At 38.4% G+C, this 25499-nt stretch overlaps 1 protein-coding gene across 1 annotated transcript in view; it reads left to right on the forward strand.

Annotated features, from left to right (window-relative positions):
* ADAMTS6 (ADAM metallopeptidase with thrombospondin type 1 motif 6) overlaps positions 1-25499 on the forward strand; it is a 349111-nt gene that overhangs the window by 256481 nt on the left and 67131 nt on the right. Inside the window, 7 exon segments of the mRNA XM_043970648.1 lie at positions 11833-11935; positions 17015-17148; positions 18865-18988; positions 19934-20014; positions 22720-22883; positions 23391-23529; positions 24211-24299. Of these exon segments, the coding sequence (XP_043826583.1) occupies positions 11833-11935; positions 17015-17148; positions 18865-18988; positions 19934-20014; positions 22720-22883; positions 23391-23529; positions 24211-24299 (834 nt within the window).

Here is a 25499-nt window from a genome sequence, read left to right on the forward strand (position 1 = left end):
CCTCCTATATGATGGTGTGGTTATTGATCTAAAGCGAGTTATCCAGACTGGAGTCGTGTGGGCCTTAGAAATCATTGCTAACAATAAGACTGGTAGAGGTAACAGAATTCCAGCTGAGCTATTTAAAAACTTAAAAGATGCTGTTGCTTAAGTGCTGTACTCATTATGCTAACAAATTTGGAAAACACAGTAGTGGCCCCTGAATTGGAAAAGATCAGTTTATGTCCCAACCCCAAAGAAGGGCAATACCAAAGAATGTTCAAATTACTGAACAATTGTGCTCATTTCACATGGTAGCAAGGTTAGACTTGAGATTCTGCAAGGTAAGATTCAGCAATATGTGAACCAAGAATTACCAGAACAGGTTGGCTTTTGAAGAAGCAAAGGAACTAGAGACCAAATTGCCAACATTCTCCAGATTATGGAGAAAGTAAGAAAGTTCCAGAAAACATCTACTTCTGCTTTATTGACTACGCCAAAGCCTTTGACTGCATGGATTACAACAAAATGTGGCAAGTCTTCAAAGATATGGGATCATCTTGCTTGTTTTCTAAGGAACCCTGCATGTGGGCCAAGAAGCAACAGTTAGAACTGAACATGGAATAACTGATTGGTTTAAGATTGGAAAATGAGTACAACAAGGCTGTATATTGTCACCTTATATATTTAACTTATATGAAGACTATATCATGTAAAATGCCAGGCTGGATGAATAAAAAACCAGAATTAAAGTTCCCACGAAGAGTATTAACCATCTCAGATATGCGGATGCCACCACTCTGATGGCATAAAGAGAAGAATTAAGAAGCTTCTTGACTGAGGGTGAAAGAGGAAAGTATAAAAGCTGGCTTGAAGCTTAACATAAAAAACCAAACAAACCCTAATATCTTGGCAACGGGTCCCATCACTTCCTGGCAAACAGAGGAAAAAGAAATGGAAACAGTGTTTGATTTTATATTCTTGAGGTCAAAGATCACTGCAGATGGTGACTGAAGCCATGAAATTAGAAGATGCCTACTCCTTGGAAGGAAAGCTATGGCAGATCTGGACAGCATACTAAAAAGCAGAGACATCCCTTTGCCAACAAAGGTTGATGTTGTCAAAACTATGATTCTTCCAGTAGTAATGTATGGCTGTGAGAGTTGGACTATAAAGAAAGCTGAGCCCTGCAGACTAGTCGCTTTCCAGTTGTGGTTCTGAAAAAGATTTTTCAGATTTTCTTAGACAGCAAGGAGATCAAATCATTCAATACTTATAGAAATTAATTCAGGCTATTCAATAGAATTTCTCTCATAAAACCAAATAGTAGTCTTAGGGCTTCCATCTACTGACATAATTTGTAAATGATTATTTTTGTTCTTTTCCTCTGCCAACATTCCTCCTTTAAAAACTAGTGGGGTTTTTTTTTTTTAATGTAAATTACCAAGGAGGATTAAGCCACTCTCAGAGCTTAGAATGAATTACTGTAATCAGATCAGCACCTAAATTGAATCATACAGAGACTGAGTATTTTGATTAGACCTAGAATAAGGGTAGTAACCTTCTGGAATCAGAGCAGGTAGATCTGGGTAGAAGGGGAAGACTTTGGACAACCTGAGGGTACTAGGTGTCAATCCAGTTCCGTTGAATAAGCATTTAATAAACAGCTACAAGGCACTGGAAAATCAAAGGCAAAAAGAAAATGAGCTAACTTTCTGCTGAAGTGAGAGAAGATGGACAAGGGTCTTAGGAAGACAGCACAGTAAAAGTAGAGGTGACTTTGTAATTTTGACTTGCCCTTGCTAATGAACTTGATCAATATGACTGCTGAAGGTTTCTCATTGCCTAGAATGAGTTACCTGAACTAGTTTGGAACTCAACTTTCATTCAAATCATTTCCCCCAGTCTGCCCCAGATTCTCCAATTTAATTTCATATCACTTATATGGTGGGAAGGAGAGGGAAAAGATATGTGAATATGTTTTTCTCATCCACTTTTTTTTTTCTTAGTGAGCCAATTGGGGTTAAGTGACTTGCCCAGGTTCACACAGCTAGTAAGTGTTAAGTGTCTGAGGCTGGATTTGAACTCAGGTACTCCTGAATCCAGGGCCAGTGCTCTATCCACTGTGCCACCTAGCTGCCCCTCTCATCCACTCTTAAAATTCTCCACCCCTTTCTCTGCAGTCCCCTATTTTTGACTTTTAGAAGTCCTATCCTAGAACCCAGAGCAACCTGCTATTTTTTTCATTCCCCTAGTCTGCATCTTTCTGTAGAACAACTTCCTGGAAATTCAACCGTGACATTTGTTTTAAGAGGAATTTGAGAGTTAATAGTAATTTTTACCACTAGATAAATTATCTTCTGGTTTACCTATCAGTAAAGTCAGTTAGTCAACAACCATTTGTTTAGTGCCTACGCGGTATTAAGCACTTGGGATATAGGAAAGACAAAAGACAGTCCTTGATCTCAAGGCACTCATGGTCTAACGGGAGAGAAAAATGCAAATACACAAACAAAATATATACAGGACAAACTACAGAGGGAAGGCATTAGCATTCAAACAAGGGGAAAGGGAATAAGTATTTATTAAGCACCTACTATGTGCCAGGCACTGTGCTAAGCACTTTACAAATATTAATTATCTCATCTGTTCCTCACAACAACTGTGGGAGGCAGTTGCTATTATGATCCCCATTTTTCACTTGAGGAAATTGAGGCATATGGAGGTTAAGTGACTTGCCCAGGATCATACAACTAGTCAACATCTAGGGTCAGATTTTATCTCAGGTCTTCTTGAGTGGAGAGGCCTGTTGGCTTTATCCACTAAGCCATCTAATTGCCTTGAAAAAAACATTTTAAAAGTACAAAATTATGTGATAGGGAAGTACTTCCAAAAAATTTAAGACAATTTGAAGTAATAGACTACTCAAATACTAACATTGGGGTAGTATAAAAATGAACTGACCTATACAGATGTGTCACCCCAGAAATTTTAAAAAGTAGTAATCGTGGAATGCCACGACATTTATTTTTATTTCTGTGCAACCAGTGTTTGTGGATAATCTCTAAAAGAAGCAAAAGATGCTGAGACTTACAGCTTTAAGGATTTATGAGAGACCTTATTGCTGGTCAGTTTTTAGAGGGAGAGGCATGTTTGATTAATGTAGGTATTAAGAGGCTGCAAACCTGTCAGAGTTTATATGAAAAATTTGTTGCTTATGCCCACTGTTTTCTGTTAGAGTTTCTGCATAGTGTCAGCATTCATTATCCTTAAGTGATTTTAAAAAGCATTACTCCTCAAAGTTACTACTATTCATAAACAAAACAAAAAATGCCCTTTGCCTAAGTTTTCTTTAAGAGATGAGCTAATACTCCTGCCTTTTCCTTTGAGCACTTTCATTCTTTGGAACCAGCATAGACAGCTCCTACTAAGCTTCTTTGTCATCAAAGAGACTCAGAAGTGAACTTGTGTATGAAGCAATATGACTCTAATTGAGAAGGCATCTGCTAATGGAAATATTGAGCTGTGGAGAATGGAGCATTAGTTAATGGATTCTTGAAACAAAAGTGTGGTAGAGAATATAGAAATGATCAGAATTCCCTTTTGAGTTAGAAGTCCTCTATTTATGTTATTTGATTGAATATATTGACCAAAACTGGAATAACCGAGTTTAAAGTGATACAAAATACCACCAAACAATCTAACATGTTAAGATTCCCAAACAGTAGGAGAAATGTAACTGCCCAGTGAAAGGGACTGTTGCAAGGATTTTCAGAGTCCTTGCTAGCTCTGCACAAATAAGCCAGCACAGGCTACAAACAGACAGGTACACTGCAATTTATTTGTCCCCGCAAAAGTGTGACACACACCATCAGTAGGTGATGGATGTGTGGGTCTCACAGCTCCATATATAACATATATTTGGATAAGATTGAGTAGGCTATGTAATCAGACTTACAAGAAGGGCAAGGAAAAATTTTTAGCAACAGGATGCTTAAGGGCAGCTAGGTGGTACAGTGGATAAAGCACTGGCCCTAGATTCAGGAGGACCTGAGTTCAAATCCAGCCTCAGACACTTGACACTTACTAGCTTTGTGAGCCTGGGCAAGTCACTTAACGCTCATTGCCCCGCAAAAAAAGGATGCTTAAAAAGCAATAATAATTACAAAAGGGGGAAAAAGTGTTCTTTGGTATAGCCATTTTCACTGGACCAATGGATATAGTATCTTCGTTGTCAATTGATCAACATTTGTTAAGCTCCTGCTATGTGCCTTATTAGATAGAATAGAAAAGTAGTTAAGTTCTTGGGAAATATTAAAAATCCTATGAGTTTTCTTCTGTAACTGTAAAGTGGGAGTAGATAGGGGGTGCAGTGCCCTGGAGTCAAGAGGACCTGAGTTCAAATCTTACCTCAGATACTTACTGTCTGTGTGACCGTGGGCAAGTCGTTTAACCCCAATTACCTTAAAACATCTGAGTCCATCTCCAGTCATCCTGATCTATATCTTGCCCCTGGACCTAGATGGCTCTGGAGAAGAGAGTGAGGTTGTTGACCTTAAACAGCCTTCCCTCACTTAAATCCAATTCAGTGCAAGTCATGACATCACCCAATGTCATGGTCCTCTTCTAGAATGAAGGACAAACATCAACAACTGTAAAGTGATTGGCGGAAGGGAAGTGCTGAAGGAGATATTCAGTATTTAATAATGAATATAGCATAATTTGGAGTCAGTTATGTTCTCCCCCAAAATCTGCACCTTGATTTATTTGCACCTTTGGCAGGTTGAAGTGGCCAGGTGCTATAGTGGAAAGGACCCTGGGCTTAAAGTTTAAAGACTTGGGTTTGAAGTTCTTGTTCTGATAACTTCTAACTATGCTAACATGGGCAAGTCATAACCTCTCAGTCTCATTTTGTACATCTCTCAAAAGGAAAGCATTTACCTATAAAGCAATGAGCTCCTACCTCTAGTCCAAGGCAGAGGGATTGTTCAAAATCCCTAAACCCTTAAGGCTAGATGAGTCCTAAGGGTTACAACTTTCTTTCTTTCCTTTTTTTTTTTTTAGTGAGGCAATTGGGGTTAAGTGACTTGCCCAGGGTCACACAGCTAGTAAGTGTTAAGTGTCTGAGGCTGGATTTGAACTCAGGTCCTCCTGGCTCCAGGCCCGGTGCTCTATCCACTGCACCAACCTAGCTGCCCCACAACTTTCTTTTCTCAATTATTCAATAATTTATACGATGCCAGTGGGGCAGCATCCCTTCCTAGCTCTTGAGATGCAGGTTTTTACACTTAGATTTGCACTCAAATCTGAGATTTTAGAGTTGGTAAGTACTTTAAAGTTCACCTAAAGCAACGCTCCCCCCCCCAATCTTACAGATGGGAAAACTGAGGCTCAGAAAGTTAAGTGCTTTGCCGAACGTCACATATAGGAAGTGGCAGGACTAGGATTTGAAACCAGTCTTCTTACTCCAAATCCAGCACTTTCTCTCATGTCTCACTGTCACCAGCCTGGGCCCTGTTTCCTCACTCTCTCCCCCTCTCCTTGACCTCCACTTTTATCTTTGCAGACTAAGGACAGAAATAGATTTTAAAGGCTTAAAAAAGGCAATTAAGGGAAGGAGGTACCAGAAAATACACAAAATTTATAGATATTTCCCGAAATACCAAATACGAAGCCCAAGGAATCTTACCCAAAGATCCTTTCCCTTCTGACCTATAATTATCAGATACAAGCTTAGATGGCTAAAAAGTCTGTTCATTTTAGAATCTCGGAGTCTGAGTTGCTTCCATTTCCAGATTTATCGAGCCATAACTGGCTGCCATTCCCCCCCCCACACACACACACTCAAGTACTTGTGCCACCCCTAGTTTGGGTGGGGTTTTTTGTTTATTTGTTTTAAGGATGAAGTTCCAGTAGCTATGACTTTGTCCAATTAGCCAAATTCTTTCTCTTCCTCCCGAATAGCAGCTACGTCATTGAGCAGTCTTCCCCAAACCCCAGAAATATTTGTAGGGAGGTGTGATATAATAGAAAGAGAGGCATATATGGATTGATGGGTCAAGGTACAAATCTCAGCTCTGCCACTGACTGACTACCTGTGTATTACTGTGGACAAATCATTTAACCTCTTTGTGCTTCAGTTTCCTCAGTCCATAAAAGGAAGGGGGAGTTGGACTAGCTGAACCATCTCTAAATCTATGCTTTCATATCAATAATACATATATTTTAAGGCTATCAATTAGCTACAGTACTAGAATTCCTCTTTCTCCTCCCTCCCATGCTCAATCACAAATGCCTATAAGCAGTAATCCTTTCTTAATTCTATTCACAGAACTCAATGTGGATGGATGGATGGATGAATGAATGAGTGAATGAATGAATGAGTGAATGAATTTAAAAAATAAGGACTTGCAACATTCAAAACACTGTGCTAAGCATTTGGGGATACAAATAGAAAAGCAAGACAATTTCTGCTGAACACGTATGTTTATATGTATATCCATTCATGCACACACATACACAGATAGATGTTGTCTTCCTAGAACGTTGAGTTTCTTGAAGACAGAAACTGTAATGTAGATATAAAAATGATGCTACTACTGGGATAGTTAGGGTAAAATGTCTAATTTTTATGCTAAATATGTCTGTACTTAAGTATTTTTGACATATATATAATTTCATATTTAATATTTTAAAGGAAAATATCTCTAGCATCATTTTCCCCCTCATAGAAGCCCTATCACATTTCATAGGACACCAAGATTCTATGTCACACAATTTGGGAAACATTGATCAAAGTCTGGACTCTCCTTCTACCCCCTTATTTTACAGATAAGGAAACTGTGGACCTAGAAAGATGAAATCTTTTACCAAGGCAATAGAGCTGAATTGATGGTCAAGATGGGGCTAGAACATGGGTGTACCTTCCAAGTCAGAGGTTCTTAACCTTTTTTAATGTCATGGACCCTTTAGGGAGTCTTGTGAAGGCCATAGATTTCTGCCCAGAATAATGTTTTTAAATGCATAAAATAAAATGCATAGGATTGTAAAGAGAACCAATCGTAGTAAGTCATCAAAACATTTATTTTTCAAAAACATAAGTTCATAGGCCTTAGTTTAAGAAACCTGTCTTAGAGGTATTTGCGTTTTAAATTTATTTATTTTTCTTTTTTTTTGGTGAGGCAATTGGGGTTAAGTGACTTGCCCAGGGTCACATAGCTAGTAAGTGTTAAGTGTCTGAGGCCAGATTTGAACTCAGGTACTCCTGACTCCAGGGCCAGTGCTTATCCACTGCGCCACCTAGCTGCCCCCCTATTTGTGTTTTAATAGAGAATAGAACCTTAAGACAAAGGAATGGATTTGTTGTGTGGGAATTTAAGACATTAAAAAAGACGGTGAAGAAAGTATTTTTGCACTTCTAAAATAATGCTATAAGAGTTACCAACTCTGCCTATTTGTGAGGATTATCCTCTGAGTTATTATTACAGAAAAAGAGCATACACTTGAAAATGGTACTCGTGGGTTTTGGTACAAAGTGGTATCCAAGTGGCCCACTTATTGGAAATATACTTAGGGTTATTGCTATAGATACATAAAAATCATAATGTGTAAATTATAAAGAACCTTTAGGGTCACATCATTTGAGGTTTACCAGAACAGGAGCCTGCTTTCTGGAATCATCAACAAGTAAATGGTCTTTCTGCCAAAAGAGACTTAGAGCTTTTCATCTTATTAATTTCAGTTCATTGTTTTAGACTGTCAAAAATTTTTAATCTATAATATGTACTCAAAGAAAGTAGGCTTCCCCCTTGTTTAGTTAATATTCCTCTTAAAAGGTAATATAATTCTGTCTGATGCTGTGTGATCAGGGCAGAGGTCAGTCTATTTTTTCCTTTGTATGTCTCCAACAATACAGTCTAAGGTTACCTTAACTGTTTTGGTTACCACTTCACATTATTGAATCATATTGAATTTGTAGCCCTCAGGTTCTTTTCAGATGAACTATTGTCTAGGCCTATCTTTCTTATATTTTTTCCTAGATTGTTAGTACCTGAGTATAGTACTTTTCATATATTGCTACTAAATTTCATTTTAGATGCAGCCCATTGTTCTAGCCTGTCAAGATAATTTTTGATCTTCTTTTTCTACAATCTCAGTAAACATTTATTAAGTACCTTCTATGAGCTAGGTACTGTGCTAAGTGCTAGAGACACACAAAAAAAGGCAACAGACAGTACTTACCCTCAAGGAATTTGCAGTCTAATTAGTTAGACAACTTTTAAGCAAATATATACAAATTAAGCTACATACAGGATAAGTGGGGAATAAATAAAAGAATTAAGAAGGATTGGGAAAAGCTTTCTGTAAAAGGTGGGATTTTAGTTGGGACTTTGAAAATAAGCCTTTTTATAAGACATAATAAAAAGCTTTATTTTCAAAGTCTGTGAACCAATCCTATATTAATTAATAAATCTCATCCCCCCCTCATTATCCTTCTGCCCCAATCACAATGGTATCCCATTTCCTACAGAGTTGTTTTGTCAATTAGTCACGTTTGAACTCTTCATGATTTTCTTGGCAGAGATACTGGAGTGGTTTGCCATTTCCTTCTCCAGCACATTTTATCAATGAGGAAATTGAGGCAAACAGGGTTAAGTGGCTTGCCCAGGGTCACCAGCTAGTAAGTGTCTAAGGCTTGACTTTTACTCAGTTCCTCCTGAATCCAGAGCTGGCTCTATCCACTGTGCTATGTAGCTACCCCTATTGTCTATACCAGTGGTTCTCAAAGTGTTATTCAGGGATTAGTAAGGCTCTCTGAGATTCTCTCAGGGTTTTGCAAGGTCAAAACTTTTTATAATAATACTAATACATTTTAATTTCCAATATGATAAACATCAATAGATCTAACCCACATAAACAAAAGCTCTTTGGGATCCTCAATGATTTTTCAGTGTGTCAAGGGGTCCTGAGACCAAAAAGTTTGAGAACAGTCATTTCCATACCTTTCTTGTATCTTGCCTTTGTGCCTTTGTTTGGAATCTGTATGAAAAGCCTTTCCCTTTCTTAAAAATAGTTTTTAGTATTCATTTAGCATTCAGCTCAAGACCTGCTTCCTCCTAGAAGTTTGCCTGACTCACACCTTATCCCAATCTTTCTTGAACTTGCCTTCTCCTGGTATAACTTTGTAAAACTCTATATCTTTAGTATGTCGCCTTGGGATTTTCTCTAGTTCCTTCATTTTTATTTAATTGTTTTTTGGCGGGGCAATGAGGGTTAAGTGATTTGCCTAGGGTCACACAGCTAGTAAGTGTCAAGTGTCTGAGACTGGATTTGAACTTAGGACCTCCTGAATCCAGGGCCAGTGCATCATCCACTGTGCTACCTAGGTGCCTCCCCCTTCATCTTTTTCATTGCACATCCCGTTGTACCCAGTTGACTACAAGGACAATAACACTTATAATTCCCAGTGCAACATAAGTGTAATGAGTGCTGACTTAATGCCTTTTGAGTGAGTTTTAAATGAAGTTGTTAGGAGTTAAAACTTGTGGTCAAAAGGATATGGTAAGGGGCAGCTAGGTGGCGCAGTGGATAGAGCGCCGGCCCTGGAGTTGGGAGTACCTGGGTTCAGATCCGGCCTCAGACACTTAACACTTACTGGCTGTGTGACCCTGGGCAAGTCACTTAACCCCAATTGCCTCACTAAAAAAAAAAAAAAAAAGGATATGGTAAGCTTCAAATGAATTTCATTTCCAAAAGCATGAATTAGGTAACTGGTGTGGGGGGGGGGGGGAATCCTGTTAATGGAAAGATCACCACAAGTTCTTGCAATGTGTCCATAAAGTACTTAAAAGAGAAATGTTGCTTGATGCCACTGTGTGGTAGATTATGGAGCAAGAGAGCCTAGGAAGCACATCCTTCCAACATGATCGACCACATTATCTGGGGTTCGTGGCTCTTTTAGTTTCTTGTTATTTAGAAGTGAGAAAGGTAATTTGACAAGTAGAATTATTGGCACCATGACTCAGTCTTTTAGTATTCCTCAAAGTATTCTAAAGTTTAGGGTTCCCCAAAGAGGCCAGAATATGTGCCATTGTTTTCAAATCCTTTAACTTTAGGCTTGGTATGGTGTGATCTGAACTACTAAATGTAGAGTATTATGATGGTGATGCAACTATTTTCTTGTTGTGATATCTAGTTTTTAAAAATCCATCTTAGGGCAGCTAGGTGGTGCATTGGATAAAGCACCGTCCCTGGATTCAGGAGGACCTAAGTTCAAATCCAGCCTCAGACACTTGACATTTACCAGCTGTGTGATCCTGGACAAGTCACTTAACCCTCATTGCCCTCCCCCCCCCCAAAAAAAAATCCATCTTAGAAAATGTCACAAAACAAGTATGTAGAAATTGTGAAGAGGAATAGGTGGGTGATAAAAATCACCTTCACAGTGAGTTATGGGGTTACCAGTAATGTATTCTGCATCTATTTGCAATTAGAAATTTGGGTATGATGACATGCTTTATTCATGTTTGAGGGAAATGTTTTCTTAAGCAGCACTTTAAAAGCTTGTAACATCATATTTTAAGAATGGTAGCTGTAGAACTGGAAAAGATGAGTAAAAATAGGCCAGATAGTTCAAACACTGCAATTATGTTACACTTGGAACTCTTTGAATTGAAAGGGCATTTGGGGAATCATAGATATCATAGATTAAAAGATTGAAGAAGCTTTAGAGGTCATGTAGATGTGTCAAAACTGTGGCAGCCTGAACCAGATTAAAATGTAATTGGGAAATATTTCATGAAATAAATTAAAAATACAATAAAACATAATGTTAATATGTGGTTTTCTAAGTCAATAAATACCTATTGGGATCCTTATGTACAGTTTAGTGGCCACCATTTCTACTTGAGTTTGACACCATGGGTCTTGTCCATTCTTCTCAATTCACAGATGTGGGAATTGAGGCCTAGGTGAATTTAATCACTTGGCCAAGATTACAAAATGGTAAAGTTAGAATTTGAACCCTGGTCCTCTAATTCCAGATCCAGCCTTGTTACAGTACCTGTGTTCTTTGGAATTGAGATCTGACTAGATTGGCAATGTTTTTTTCTTTTTTATTATATCACATGGAAGAATAATATCCAGAAACAACCCTTGTCCTTCCTCTTTTATATATCCAACACACACACACACACACACACACACACACACACACACACCTTTGAGATCGATTTAGTATTTTTATTCTTGATGATGTTAATAAGTTTAATGTAAATTTCAATGCACCTAAATTCCTTGAATTTGAAGGTGTTTAAACTTTAGGCCAGATATTTCACCCAGTCTCATTCCCAGCTTTAAAATATGGTCTTTGTCAGGGCTAGACAGTAAACAGCTACAGTAGTAGCTCTCCAAACCACAATTAATAGTGCTGAATGTCAGGTTGCAAACCTGCCTCTTGATCCCTTAAATACCTCACTGAGAACAGCTGTAGCAGCTGCACCTAGAGCTGTGGGACTAAGAAAAGACTTTGTGTTTAACTTCTTCAGCTAGTTTTTACGTGTGTTTATAAGGAGACTCCTGATGGATTGATTGCAAAGTGGATTGTGATCTGTATCTGAGTGTCAGGTTGTACAGAAACTGTTGTAACACTTAACTTTGTTTAAAATTACTTCAATAACTTCATACCAACCCAAGACTGAAAAACAGACACTTCAGTCTGAATATTGATTGCAAAACAATAGAGTTGGGGCTCAGTACAAATTCATGAGCTAAAGTTATGGCACTTATGGCCATCAAGTTGTTGATCCATTTCTTGACAACTCTGCATTTATGATTTTTTTGTTTCATTTTTAGCCATGCCCTTCAGGGGCCCGAGATTTTCGAGAAAAACAGTGTGCAGATTTTGACAATATGCCTTTTCGGGGGAAATATTATAACTGGAAGCCCTACACTGGAGGTAATGTTTAACTAATGGAGACGCCAGCATGCTTGAGATGTTTGCAGATATACATGTACTAGTAGAGGGAATCATGTTCTTTAGTCCTAGGATACGTATTGGTTAGAAAGTAATTCTTGTGGGAACATTTCTCCCTTTATTAAGATTCCTAGTGCAGTTGATGAAAATCAAAGCAATCTATTAATTCTGTTTCATGAATGCAAAATCTCTTAAAGGGGATGCCCATATTTACACAAAATAGTGTCATATTTATGGGTCTTGCTCAATGCTCCTCTGAGGTATTGTCTTAATACACACTTTGGAAGGTTCAGAATATCAAAGGAAATACAGAGCTTGCAATAAGACAAAAAGTCAAATTTATTAAGGGAAGTTACCCACAAGATTAAGCGCAGTCAGGGAAGATTGTAGAAACTGGTCAGATTTCCTTGAATAGAATTGGGGCCTTGTAAGGAATGGGGCACCCTATACATATAAATCAATAAGGTCTGATGGGTTTTTATAGAGTTCTTATCTGAATCTAGCCAGACCAAACAGTGGGGGAAGGGAGTGAGGTGCCTGGACCTAAGGGACTAGTATTGATTGATGTTAATAGGGGGAAGAAAGACTCCTAGGAAATAGTTAACTAGTTAATATTCAAACTCTTCACAGGTGGGAAAGGGGGCTTTGGACCATTACATCTGGGCATAGTTTGACAGTATGACAGCTTCCCTGTTGGAACTTTTAAAGTTTCCCTTTGGGGTTTCTCAATTGAGTAGGTAGAGGTCATTATAGGCATACCCTGCCATTCTAAACATTTAGAATCTCTGGATTGTCTGGCATCACCAGTCTGAAATAAGCTCCAGTTGTCTTTGGAAAAGTTGGTGCACCATCATAGATGAAGTCTAACTATTAGGGGATTGTGATTTTAGACAGATAGATAGATAGATAGATAGATAGATAGATAGATAGATAGATAGATAGATAGATGGATGGATAGATGGATAGAAAGAATAGATAGAGTTATGATCGATGATCATTAGCTGAGGCATAAATTAAATTCTGAGTTATTACAAATTAATTACATTGATTGGATAGCAAGAGTAGCCTCAAAAACTTTCTTGGTTTCTGAGATGTCAAATATAGATTCTGGTGGGACTTTTCTTCTGGATTAATTCATCAGCACCTTTGTCCAACTGCCCTAAGAAAGCTAAGTCTGCAGATCATTGGTCTGGGGGGGGGGGAGGGGAGTCTATTATTTCCTAGCTAGTTCTACTGATTACTTGCTGATGAACAAGATCATTGAAGCTAATGCCAAAACTTGATCTTTGCTACCTACAGAGTCTTTATGAGAAATTGCCATCAGCTAGCAAAAATAATTGATTTGGGTTTTTCCTGTTATTATTTTACCTATCCACCTTTTAATGAAGGTTAGAAAATGAAAATATCAAGGTGAAGACAAAATATGGATGTCGGGAAGTAGGAGGAAAAGTAAGCAGCCTGGATAATTCACAAACCAGAAGATTAGTCTTTGCATAATTGCCTTTTTGGTATCATTTTTAAGTTGTTGCTGTTGTTGTTCAGGTGTTTCTGGCCCTTTGCGACTCCATAGACCATACTGTCCATAGAGTTTTCTTGGCAAAGATATTGGAGTGGTTGCCATTTTCTTTTCCAGTAGATGAAGGCAAACAGGGTTAAATGACTTGCCCAGGGTCACACAGTTAGTAAGTGTCTAGGGTTGTATTTGAACTCATGTCTTCCTAACTCTAGGTCCTTCTCCACCCACTGTATCACCTAGTTATCACTTGACTGAAGGTCATTTGGTGTCTTTAACCTACATTCTTAGTGAGTTTAAACTGAACCTGATGGTTAGTCACTTGACCCTTAAAGAATAACATTTAACAGCTAGGTTGTGCAGTGAATAAAACACAGGTCCTGGAGTCAGGGAGACAGACATGAATTCAAATCCAGCCTCCTACTCTTAGCAGCTTTCTGTTACTTTGACAAATCATTTAACCTCTGTCTCCTTCAGTTTCCTCTCCTGTAAAATGAATATAATAGTAGCTCACAGGATTATTGTGAAGATAAAATGAGATAATACTTGTACATAGAGCACATAGTAGGTGCTATATAAATGCATATTTCTTTTTCCTTATTCCCTCTAGCAAGCATACCTACTACATCTTTGTTATGAGATCAGTGCAGTTTGGGCAGATATTCCACATTAATAATGATGATAATAACTGACGTTTATATAGCATGTAGGGTTTGCCAAGATTATATCATGTAAGCCTCAAAAACCCTTGAGTGTTGGTCCTGAGGGTATTGTTGTCCCCATTTTACAAATGAGAAAATGAGTAAACTGAGCCTTATATAGATGGGGGATTTGAAACTCAAGTAGCCTAACTCCGAGTATAAATCCAACACTTTTTGTTACTCCCTCACTGCTATTGAGACTCAAATTTGTTGAGATGCCTTGAAACTGACTTGTTCAAGATAATGAAGAGTTTTCTTCCATCCTTACTATAAAGAAGACAAGACAGACTACATAGCTTATAGGTCTTTCCCATTGCATACCACATTAACAAATTAATAAAATGTAAAAAGATCTTTTCTGGCAATATTTTTTTTTAAATCTAACCATGTAAAGGTTAAGCACTATCAGATTCCATACCAATATAATCAAAAGTCAGAAAACAGAGAGAGTGGGTGAATGGTGAGGAAATCCAGGAAAGTGTCACAGGAATTTAGAGAGCTTTTATTTATGAGGGACTTAAGAACCAAAATTAATAGCTTGGCCCATCACCTAAAGAAGGAACCTAGTTATGCTCTGAGGTCTGAAATGCCTGAGTTAACAGCATGCTGGTAACACTCAGTAAAAATATGTCTTGGAATCTATTCTTCATAATAATTACACAGCACATGTGGAAACTGTGTGAACCAGTTTGAAGAACTGAAATTGAAGATAATGAACTCAGGTTCAGAACTTGCAGTGAGATGTCTTTGCTTGATCTGCCAGATTTTAATTATCAGTATTGTTTCTAAAATCTAGTAGTTTTGTAGGAGGACTTCATTAAATCATGTCTATACAGGGGGCAGCTAGGTGGAACAGTGGATAGAGCAGTGGCCCTGGATTCAGGAAGACCTGAATTCAAATCCAGCCTCAGGCACTTGACACTTACTGGCTGTGTGACCCTGGGCAAGTCACTTAACTCCCATTGACCCGCAAAAAAAAAAAAAAAAAAAAGGCTGCATGGCTATTTATTGGTTATATTGTAGAGGGGATTCTTCCTCACATGTGAGTTCAACTAGATGGCCTTGGATGTCCCTTCCAACTCTGAAATTGTGTAATTCTGTGATTCTCTAGGTCTGTGGTACATGATTTTTCAGAGATCATAGTCACAAATTCAACAGTCACTTCCATCAGTTTTCTTGGTACCCAGGGAGATAGTTTACCTGGGCACAGGGACCAAAACTCATCAAGGGCACGGAGGTACTCTCTTATTACCACCCTACTTATCTTGAATTCTGGCTCCTATTGGCCATTTTAGCACTGACCTTTTCAATGTTTTCTTTGTAAGAGAAAATAGAAGCAAAATCAAGTTAAGTAATGCTACTTTCTCTCGATTGTATATTCCCATTGTCCCATTTCACCCCTGAAGGCAGTCCTGACCTTTCTTTGTTCAACAAGTCAAGTCGACAAGCATTTGTTAAATACCAGCTTTGTGCCTGGCACTGTGCCAAGTTTTGGGGATACACAGAAAGGTCCGAACAAGGCTCTCAAGGAGCTCAGTCTAATGGGGAAGACCAAAACAACTGCTCGCAAACAAGACATATACAAGATAAATTGGAAGTAATCTCATAAGCAAGGCACTGACATGCAGGAGGACTGGGAAAGATAGGGAGGCCAACCAGGAGGTTATCACAGTACTCCAGGTATGAGATGATGAATGATGGCAGTAGCTGAGGGATGGCAGTATCAGAGGAGAGCATCCACTTCTTTTTCTCTAACATAGAAACAACCGCCACCGCTAATCACCATAATTATCATTCTTATCCATAGTGATAACTTATTACATGTAAACAGTCATTTCTTCATATACTGAATAATGGGGGGAAAGTCCATCTTCAGTGGCCAGCACTGGACCTTAGGCATAGTTGTTCTTTAGTAAATGTCTATTGAATTGGAATTTAACCCCAATAGACTGAGGTCTTTGATATGCATTAGCTTCCCTTTTAAAAAATGACTTTTATCTGTGCCATATTTTCCTAAACATGTATAGACTTTAGTTACAAAGTGGAATTTCCCAGGAGCTACAGAGGACTTATACTTTAATCTGAATTAAAGATACTTAGTTTTGAAAAGTATAACTATATTCTCTATGCTTATTTTTTAATAATTGCTTAGATTCTGTTTGGAGGACAGTCATTGAGCATGTGCTGTATGCAAGGCACTTTTCTGGGTGTTGATACAAAGACAGCACAAGGAGTTTAATCCTATCTGCCATTTTTCCCATATTGGAGCCATGGCAGAGAACAGGACAGGGTTAAAGCAGGTGCTAGTTCCATTTATCCTGCAGCTGCGGTGCCCCTTCAGGAAGAAGTAGAGCTTTTCTTTTTTCCTCCTAGAGGAAGCCGTTCTGGTGAAACAATATTTCCGTACTTGATCTCACCAGCTTCAATAGCAAGTGGCAATATCTTCAGCAGAACTTCCTGTCTAGAAAGTTAATTATCTCGTTTTTCCTATAAACCTTATTTCATTAGCTTTTTTTTTCAACTGGCAGGCTTCTTTACTGTGAGCACTTTTGACCTACAACATGCTGAAAACTTTTGTTAAAAATACTTGGGATGTCAAATCTTAGAGCTACTTAGCAGGTCCCTTGGGTTGTATTGGCAGGGAGGATGTTGGCCCAATTTTGGCAAATAAGAAACCTTAGCAAAGACTGAAAGGAAGTCAAGAAATCTACACATCTGAATATACATTCAAGAGGTGCTGTGTGAAGCCCATGGGAATTGCACAGCTGACACAGCTAATACTGAATTTACCCTTTCTTTAGAAGGACTATTTTATTGATTTCTCCTCTACTTACTGTGATTGTCTAGGTGGGGTGAAGCCCTGTGCATTGAATTGCTTGGCCGAAGGTTACAATTTTTATACAGAACGTGCCCCTGCCGTGATAGATGGAACTCAATGCAATGCCGATTCACTGGATATCTGTATCAACGGAGAGTGCAAGGTTGCTCAGATGTTGTATTTTGCTTCGTTGGGGTTTTTTGAGGATGGGGAAAGAGGGAAGAGGGAGTTATATGTTTGCTGCTTTTATGATTTTTTTCCCATCCCTTCCCTGCACCCTTAGAAGTATTAAAGAAAAGTATATCTTTAGAGAAAAACAGGTAGCTCCCATTGAAACCACTGGGAACTGTATCCATACATCTGAAGGTAGAATTTGGCCTGTGGATTTAATAATCTATTATGCCCTAGTTATGATGCTATTGTTTTGCCAGAGTTATGAAAATGTTTTAGAACTATAATTTCTGTAGTTCTTATATGTTGCTTACAAACAAGATGGCAGAAAACGAGCTGGTATGGGAAGTACTTCCAGTTCAGCCTTTATTCATATGGTTGCCATATGTTTGCCTTGGGAGAGCATTTGATATCTGCCTCATGCCATAATTCTTTCTCAGAGTATGAGACTGCTCTCAGGTTCTTTCTCCTCCTCTGCCCCCTTTTGAATGGATTAGAGTGGTTCTCATTTAAAACTTAACCTTTACTTAATTGAGATATTTTATCTTAAAGAATCAAACAGACTAGTTTAGCATTTGTGCAATTTTTCTAGGATCTGGATTGAGGCCAATTTATCACAAGAAAAGTGTAAATGTCTTTGTTCACCAAAGAACCAATATGGTTAAACATGATTTTCTTTTCTTTGGAAAGAAGTTTGCACAAAGCTCAATTCCTGAGTCTGTGGGAGTGAGGGCCAGATAAATATATACAGCTCCCTTGCAGAGGACCTATTAGACTTAACAACTGCTAAATTCTTTGCATCTTGTTTCCAGATACCCTGTTAGTCATTTGATAATAGTTTCTAGTTTATGTTAACACCCTGAGTCAGACTTTTCAATGTACCTGGCTTCTTATAAAGTGTCATCCTAATTCTGTGACCCTAGTTCTGTGACCCTAATTCTCATGACCATCAAAACAGCCACAGCTGGTCTAAGGATTTATAGCCGCAATTTTAATACCCGTTTTCAAGAGTGGACAATGAGACGTTTAAATTCAACTACTAAAATATACCCCTCGGCCCTAATCTATACAAATAACAGTTTAAATGATCAGATTGGAAATTGGGTTTTTAGCTTCCTCACCACCAGATGGTGATGAATGAAGATGCATGCCATATCTGATCATCAAATCTAAGTTTTAACAGTGTGATGAACCTATTACAAAGTTGTCATGTTTTGGGGGGCAGCTGACCTTTGAACTTTTGCCCAATCTTCTAAAGACCCAACATCTCAAAGCATGAGCCAATGTTTTCTACTTTTTACAGTTGTTGTTCTTTTCAGTGAGATTAAGGCAGAGCCTTGTTGTCTTAGACAAGACATTATTATTGATGGGGTAGGAGATGTAGTCATGATGTGTGTCTGTGGGATAGGGGTGGGAATAGGGATATATAGCTATAAGTGGAAAGATTGTCAGGAAAAAAGAGGTTAAAAAAAGAGCCTAGAATAGAACTGTAGGCTTTCACTTTAGTAGAATCATGGTGAATTATTTATTCTTCCCTCCTGAGAAGTGTTGGCTCAGGACTTATTTGTTGGAGTGTAGACAGGAAGCAAGAGGATGGTGGTTCATTCTGGGATTTTTGTGGCAAAAAAGAGAACTGTATACATTCTTTTCAGGTATGGGTCCAAGAAGCCTTCTTTGTGACGCACTGAATATTTTGTTCTGTTCCCAGCATGTAGGTTGTGATAATATTTTGGGATCTGATGCTAGGGAAGACAGATGTCGAGTCTGTGGAGGGGATGGAAGCACATGTGATGCCATTGAAGGGTTTTTCAATGATTCATTGCCCAGAGGAGGTGAGTGTGTATGGATAACCTTTTCTTACTTTCTCAGACCTCCGAAATATTTTTGTTTCTTCCTTCACTTTTTAACTTCTTAGTTCAGGCAGACCATCAAAGGTTGGGTTTTTGTTTGTTTGTTTGACTAAATTTTCATTCAAATTATTGCTGGCTTCATGTTGTCAGTTCAATCCAACAAGGGTTATTAAGTGCCTACTCTATACAAAAGACTGCTAAATGCTAAGAGACAAAGCCCCCCAAAGAGATTATAACCTAGTTGGGTAGATAAGAAAAGTGAACAGAGAACTAGGAAGGAAGGAAACATTTGTTAAACACCTACTATGTGCCAGAACATTGCTAAGCATTTTACAAATATTATCTTATTTGATCTTCACAATTAGCTTGGGGAAGGGCAGGTGCTATTATTATCACTATTTTACAGCTGAGGAAACTGAGGCAGAGAGAGGGTTTTTTGGGGGGTTTTTAAAGTGATTTTTCCCAGGATCACACAGCTAGCAAATGTGGGAGACCTGATATGACCTCAGGTCTTCTCAACTCCAAGCCCAGTGCTCTATCCACTGCACCATCTAGCTGCCTCTGATGTAGAAGACAACCAGAATTTAAGTGTAAAAGATGCCAATAAAATCTATTAGAATTCCAATAAGGACAGGGGGATGGGAAGTTGATGTTCAGATCTTACTGAATTCCTTAAGGTTAACAAATCAACAGAGCAGGGTGTGCAGAACTGTGAATTGAAGGAGAAATGAAATACCAGTAGTATAAGTGTTCCGGCTTTAATTTAAAGCTGATTATGAAAAAACAATTTTAGGTGAGAGGGATTAAAGTCAGGGTGTACTGACTTTTTCAAATGTACAAATTCTCATGAGTCATTTGTAAAAATTTATTTTCTGACCAACACTCCCTATATAGACAGATTGTTACAGGTCCACTTTTATGTTGCAGGCTACATGGAAGTTGTTCATATTCCAAGAGGTTCTGTCCACATTGAAGTGAGAGAGGTGGCCATGTCAAAAAACTACATTGGTAAGAAGTTTTCAAGAACTAAAGCGATGGGAGAAAACGACATGGCGTCATGAAAGAGGATGCTTTCCACTTTGGGTCATAAAGTCACTTACTTTACACAATCCCAAGTAAACTGTTTAAAGGATGAAAAGTTAGCAACTTAAACCCCTGTTGCCTGGTGGTTTGGGGTTTTGGCCACTCAAGTGATGCAATAGAGACTATTGGAGAAAGCTGGGTGGAAAGTTCACTCTCCTTTTACAAGCCCAACCACTGTCTCCTGTGAAACCTGTGTTATAAAGGTACTTTCAGAATGGTACTCTCTCCCCAACAAGCAGCTCCTTTCTACTGTTGGTTCCTTTCTTCTTTCTATTAGCTCAGAAGGTTCCTTTCCTTTCACCAAAGAATTTTGGATTGCTTCCTGCACTACCAGTATCCTCATGAGAAATATAATTTCTAGTACCACCTCTCCTTGCTTTTTTTTTTAACCACTCTTTACCAGTTGTTCCCCATCTCTGAGCCTATTCCCATGTCACCCAACCCCAACACAAAAATACAACTCAACTCAGGGGTTTCTCAGTTCTCGGAAATAGTTGTTTGGTAACTATTTGTTAAACATTTGCTGTGTTTCCAAAATACTTTTTTGGCAGTATTGTTTAGCTGTTTTCTACCACCTGTTCTATTTGCCTAGTAGTTGAGGAAACTGAGATACAACTAGATCTCAGAATCAGAAGTTCAGTATTGAAAGGGATCTCAGGGGCAGCTAAGTGGTGCAGTGGATAGAACACCGGCCCTGGAGTCAGGAGGACCTGAGTTCAAATCTGGCCTCAGATACTTAACACTAGCTGTGTGACTGTGGGCAAGTTACTTAACCCCCAATTGCCTAAAAAAAAAAAAAAAAAAAGAATAAAATGGAAAGGGATCTCGAAGGCTATCTAGCCCAATTCATACCTGAGGAGGAATCGCCTCTGCACATCCCTGACAGGTGCTCATGTAGTCTCCAGTAGAAGACCTTTAATGCTGGGGAACCTGCTACTTCATAATGCAGCCAATTCTGACCAGCTCTAATTGTTAGGAAATGTCTTCCCCAGATGTGCTGAAAACTGTTCTCTGCAGCTTCCATTGATTACTCCTTGTTCTTCATTATGGGGCCAAGTATAATAAATCTAATACCTTTTTCGTCTCATGTCATATTTGGGTGATGCTTGTCACTCTGCCATCTGAATGCAAACAGTAGCAGTCCCCTTTCATTTTTATTCATTTTTAAAAGAAAGAGCACATATAGTTTTGTTTTGGTTTTTGGTGGGGCAATTGAAATTAAGTGACTTGCCCAGGGTCACACAGCTAATAAGTGTTAAGTGTCTGAGGCTGGATTTGAACTGACGTCCTCCTGAATCCAGGGCCAGTGCTTTATCCACTGCGCCACCTAGCTGACCTGAGCAATATAGTTTTGAGAAAGACTGCAAAACTTTAGCAAATATTACTTCACAAAGATCTTAAACTATATTATAAGGTAGTAATTATTAAAACTATCTGGTACTGGTTAAGAAATAGCAAAGTAGATCAGTGGAACAGAGTAGACATACCATTTACAACAGTAAGTGACTATAGTAACCTCATGTTTGAAAAGTGTAAAGACTCAAGTTTGGGGGATAAGAATTCATTATTTGGTAAAAATTGTTGGGAAAGCTGGAAAGCAGTCTGGCAGAAATGGGGTCTAGACTGATATCTTATACCATTTACTAAGATAAGGGCAAAATAGATAAATGACCTAGATATAAAGGGAGATATTACAAGAAAATTTGAAGAAAATGGCCTATGTTTCCTATCAGATTTATGGATAGGTAAACAACTTATTAATAAACCAAATAAAAATAAATCTAAAATACAGCCAAGTCAATTACCTTTAAATAAACCTTGACATATCCATGTGCAAAAAGGCCAAATTGCTTTAAGAAATTAAACTAATTTTCACAGTATATCAGAGGGTGGATGGAAGGTGGTAGAAAGAGAAGGAAATGGATATACCTGGAACTCTGACATTATCTTTTTGAAGGAACTTCATGGGTTATTACCCCCCCCCCCCGAGAAAACTGTAGCAAGTTATTGGACATCTTTGGCCCATAGGTGACAAGTGATGAAGAACTTCCTCTTGAAACAATCTCTTCCACTTTTGGACAGCTAAAAATTACTAGTATATTTTTCTGTAGATCAAGCCAACATATGTGTCCATGTAGCTTTCTTCCATGTCCAGGCCTTGTGTCTCCTACACATGAAAACTTTTTGAATATTTAAAACCAGCTGTCATGTCCACCTCGAGGTTTTCTCTTCTCAGTCTTAAAAATCCCTACCTATTCAGATTGTTGAGGAAGATGACTTTTTTGTAATTAAAAGGAACATGAGTAGGGTTTGGGGAAGTAGAATGTCTTAGGACCATCTAGCTACTTTTCCGTTTTCTTTGTTTAGTTGAATACATGGACAGAATATTTAAAACTTGTGAGACAAACTAATGAAACTAATAATATTTTCTTGGGACATGTTCTTTAGGAGAGGGAGAAATCTTGTTTTTAAATTATGCATGCAGATATCTCAAAGCCCTGATTCTGAAGGGAAATGGTACTAATTTGATGGTCTAAATGCCAGTGCCTGAACTGGTAGTTATGTAAAGTCTGATAGCAGGGTCCCAGGATTAAATGGTACTTCAGATTTGTTACTTCATTCTTTTCAAGCTTTAAAATCTGAAGGAGATGACTACTATATTAATGGTGCCTGGACTATTGACTGGCCAAGGAAGTTTGATGTTGCTGGAACAGCTTTTCATTACAAGAGGCCAACTGATGAACCAGAGTCACTGGAAGCCCTGGGTCCCACCTCAGAAAATCTCATCATCATGGTAACTATTTTCTAATTTATCCTTTTCTGAGATGGGAAGGGGGCAGGTAGTATCATTCCCATATTAAAGGTCAGGAAATTAAGGCATATAAAAGCAAGGGGACTTGCCCAAAGATATACAGTTTATGGCAGTGACCGTCTCCTGACTTCAAATCTAATATTTGTTCCATAAGATATCATCAAATATCATATTTATCCTTGATTTTTAGTGGTTGCATAATTAATATCCTTCTGTATAAATAGGAAAGCTAATAGAACTGATCAGATTCAGGTGGTAGGTGAAAAAAATCACCTTTATTAATGGAGTTTTTAAAATATCAGGATATATCTATGTTTTAGTTGTCCCTAATTCTTTTGGATCTATTTGAAAGAGCTATAAAGGCCTATTTTTATGACTTCCCCCACCCCCATCCACAAAAACGCAGGAGAGATCTAGTTGAAATGTCTCTGTAAGTTGCACTGTGTTTACTATTTAAAATGTAGCTTAATCAGTTGTTTTCAATGTCAGATTCTACTTCAGGAACAGAATTTGGGGATTAGATATAAATTCAACGTTCCTATCACTCGCACGGGCAGTGGAGACAATGAAGTTGGCTTTGCATGGAATCATCAGCCTTGGTCAGAATGTTCAGCTACTTGTGCTGGAGGTAAGATCCCCACTAGACAGCCCACTGGAAGGGCAGGATGGATGACCCAACCCACTCTGTGCTGTGCTTTGTGTTTGTGGAAGGAGCTAATTAAAACATCTCTTGCAGGTCTGCTTCAAGCTATCCTTGAGCAAAAGAAAATTTGCTTTCATTATATTATACTTTGTTTGTTTTCAACTTCATGTAATTTGTACAGATTTGTTGGTAAAAATACATCTTGGCACAGTGAGTGTCTCTCTCTGCTGATGCTTCTCCCAAGACTATCTTGAAGTTGGGCTGTTTGCTTTTCACGAGAGCTTTCTTGGTAAAGAACATCATAAGTAAGGAGATAAGAAAGAATCCTAAAGCATAGTTGAGACTTCCTGTAAAAGGGGGTTGTGGGGTGGGCAATGATAGCATATGGGTGTGTGTATTGTGTGTGCGTGTGTATGTGTGCTTCTCATGATCCGATTTAGGCTCTCTTCCCCGCCAGCCCCCAAAGATAAAAGGGACAGACTGGGAAACATTCAGCAGTAACTGGTGACTGGGTCTCTGGGTTAATGGTATATACCAATCCCATAGAGGTCACTCAGAGAGGTAGCTGCTAGGTGGTGGTTGGTGATGTGTTGGTTGTCCCATGTGCATTTTTCATGGGTGCCTTTTCCCAACAATTTACTGTATTCCTAATCCTCCTCCCTCTAGTGGCCACCAATGCAATTCTTTACCTCTGGCTGGGAGAGCAGGACAGTTGGCTTCCTTCAAAGCCAACACCATTGCTGCTGCATGGACTGGTGAGTAGAAGAGCTGTGTGAACAGCATCTTTCTTCTCTCTGGAGACTAAATGCATCGCCTCCACCAAACCCCTTGATTTTAGCAGACAAGGGAATGAGGGACTTAAAAATACTCCTCAGCCCTAGTCTTGAACCTTACAGAGCATCTTACCACCCCTTATCAAATTTGAGGAATGACCAAATTTTGGCTAGCAATAACTTAGTACTGGGGAAAGCTAAGGGACAAAAAAAAAGAAACTCCCCTAATTCTTCTAATGTTTATCTCCTCTTCCTTGTCCTGTAGCTATATTACTTCATATGGACTTTATTCTCATTAATTTTATTCCTACTGAGACCCCAATGATGGTATTAGGAAAAGAGTTTGAGTCACGAAATGATTGTGCTAATCCAGGTTCAGCCTTGTTTAGGGTTGGACAAAATTAACTGATGGTTATTGTCAGTCACATCCTTAATGAATATGACTGAATTTTTGGTAATTGGCAAATAGGAAAAGAACAAATTGTGAAAAAGAAATGAAAGGCCAATGAACTAAGTGTACTATTTTTCCAGTCTATAGGTGTTATAAAATCATGCCATGTGTGATTAAGGGCATATTCAAAGGCTTTCTCATGACAATTAGGTTGTACATGCAAATGCTTTCCCACTTTGTGTCATGGGCATGTTGAAGACAGGCACTACAGGGCATTGACATTTTTTCTTAGGAAAGTAAGAAATATTTATAGTGAATGATGGTTTAAGTTTTATGCCATTGAATTCTCTTTTAATGGCATTCATGCATCTAGCTAGCTCTCTGCTTTCCTTGTGAATTCCTTTGTATTCAGTTTATAAACTCACTTTACAACTTTTTCCACATGCAAAGAAGCCTTTATTAGAGTGGTGTATCCAGTTTGGGGCCCTGCAACTGAAGTAAGATGTGGAGAATTTTAATAGGGTCCAAAGGAAATGGAAAATAATTTAAGGATTAGGAAACTCGGTGAGGAAATTCTAAATGTTGAGGAAGATTAGCCTAGAGAAGAGAAGGTAAAGGGGAAACAATTAGAATCTTCAAGGACGTATATTTTCTTAATATTTTTTGCATCATGGACCCCTTTTGCATCCTGGTAAAGCCTTTAGACCCCTTCTTGGGATAAAAGCATTTCATACATAAAGAGAAGACACAGAATTATAAAGGAAATTACATAATCTCAAATATAGTTAGTG

Source organism: Dromiciops gliroides, chromosome 1, assembly GCF_019393635.1.
Source record: "Dromiciops gliroides isolate mDroGli1 chromosome 1, mDroGli1.pri, whole genome shotgun sequence".
Lineage (NCBI taxonomy): Eukaryota > Metazoa > Chordata > Mammalia > Microbiotheria > Microbiotheriidae > Dromiciops > Dromiciops gliroides.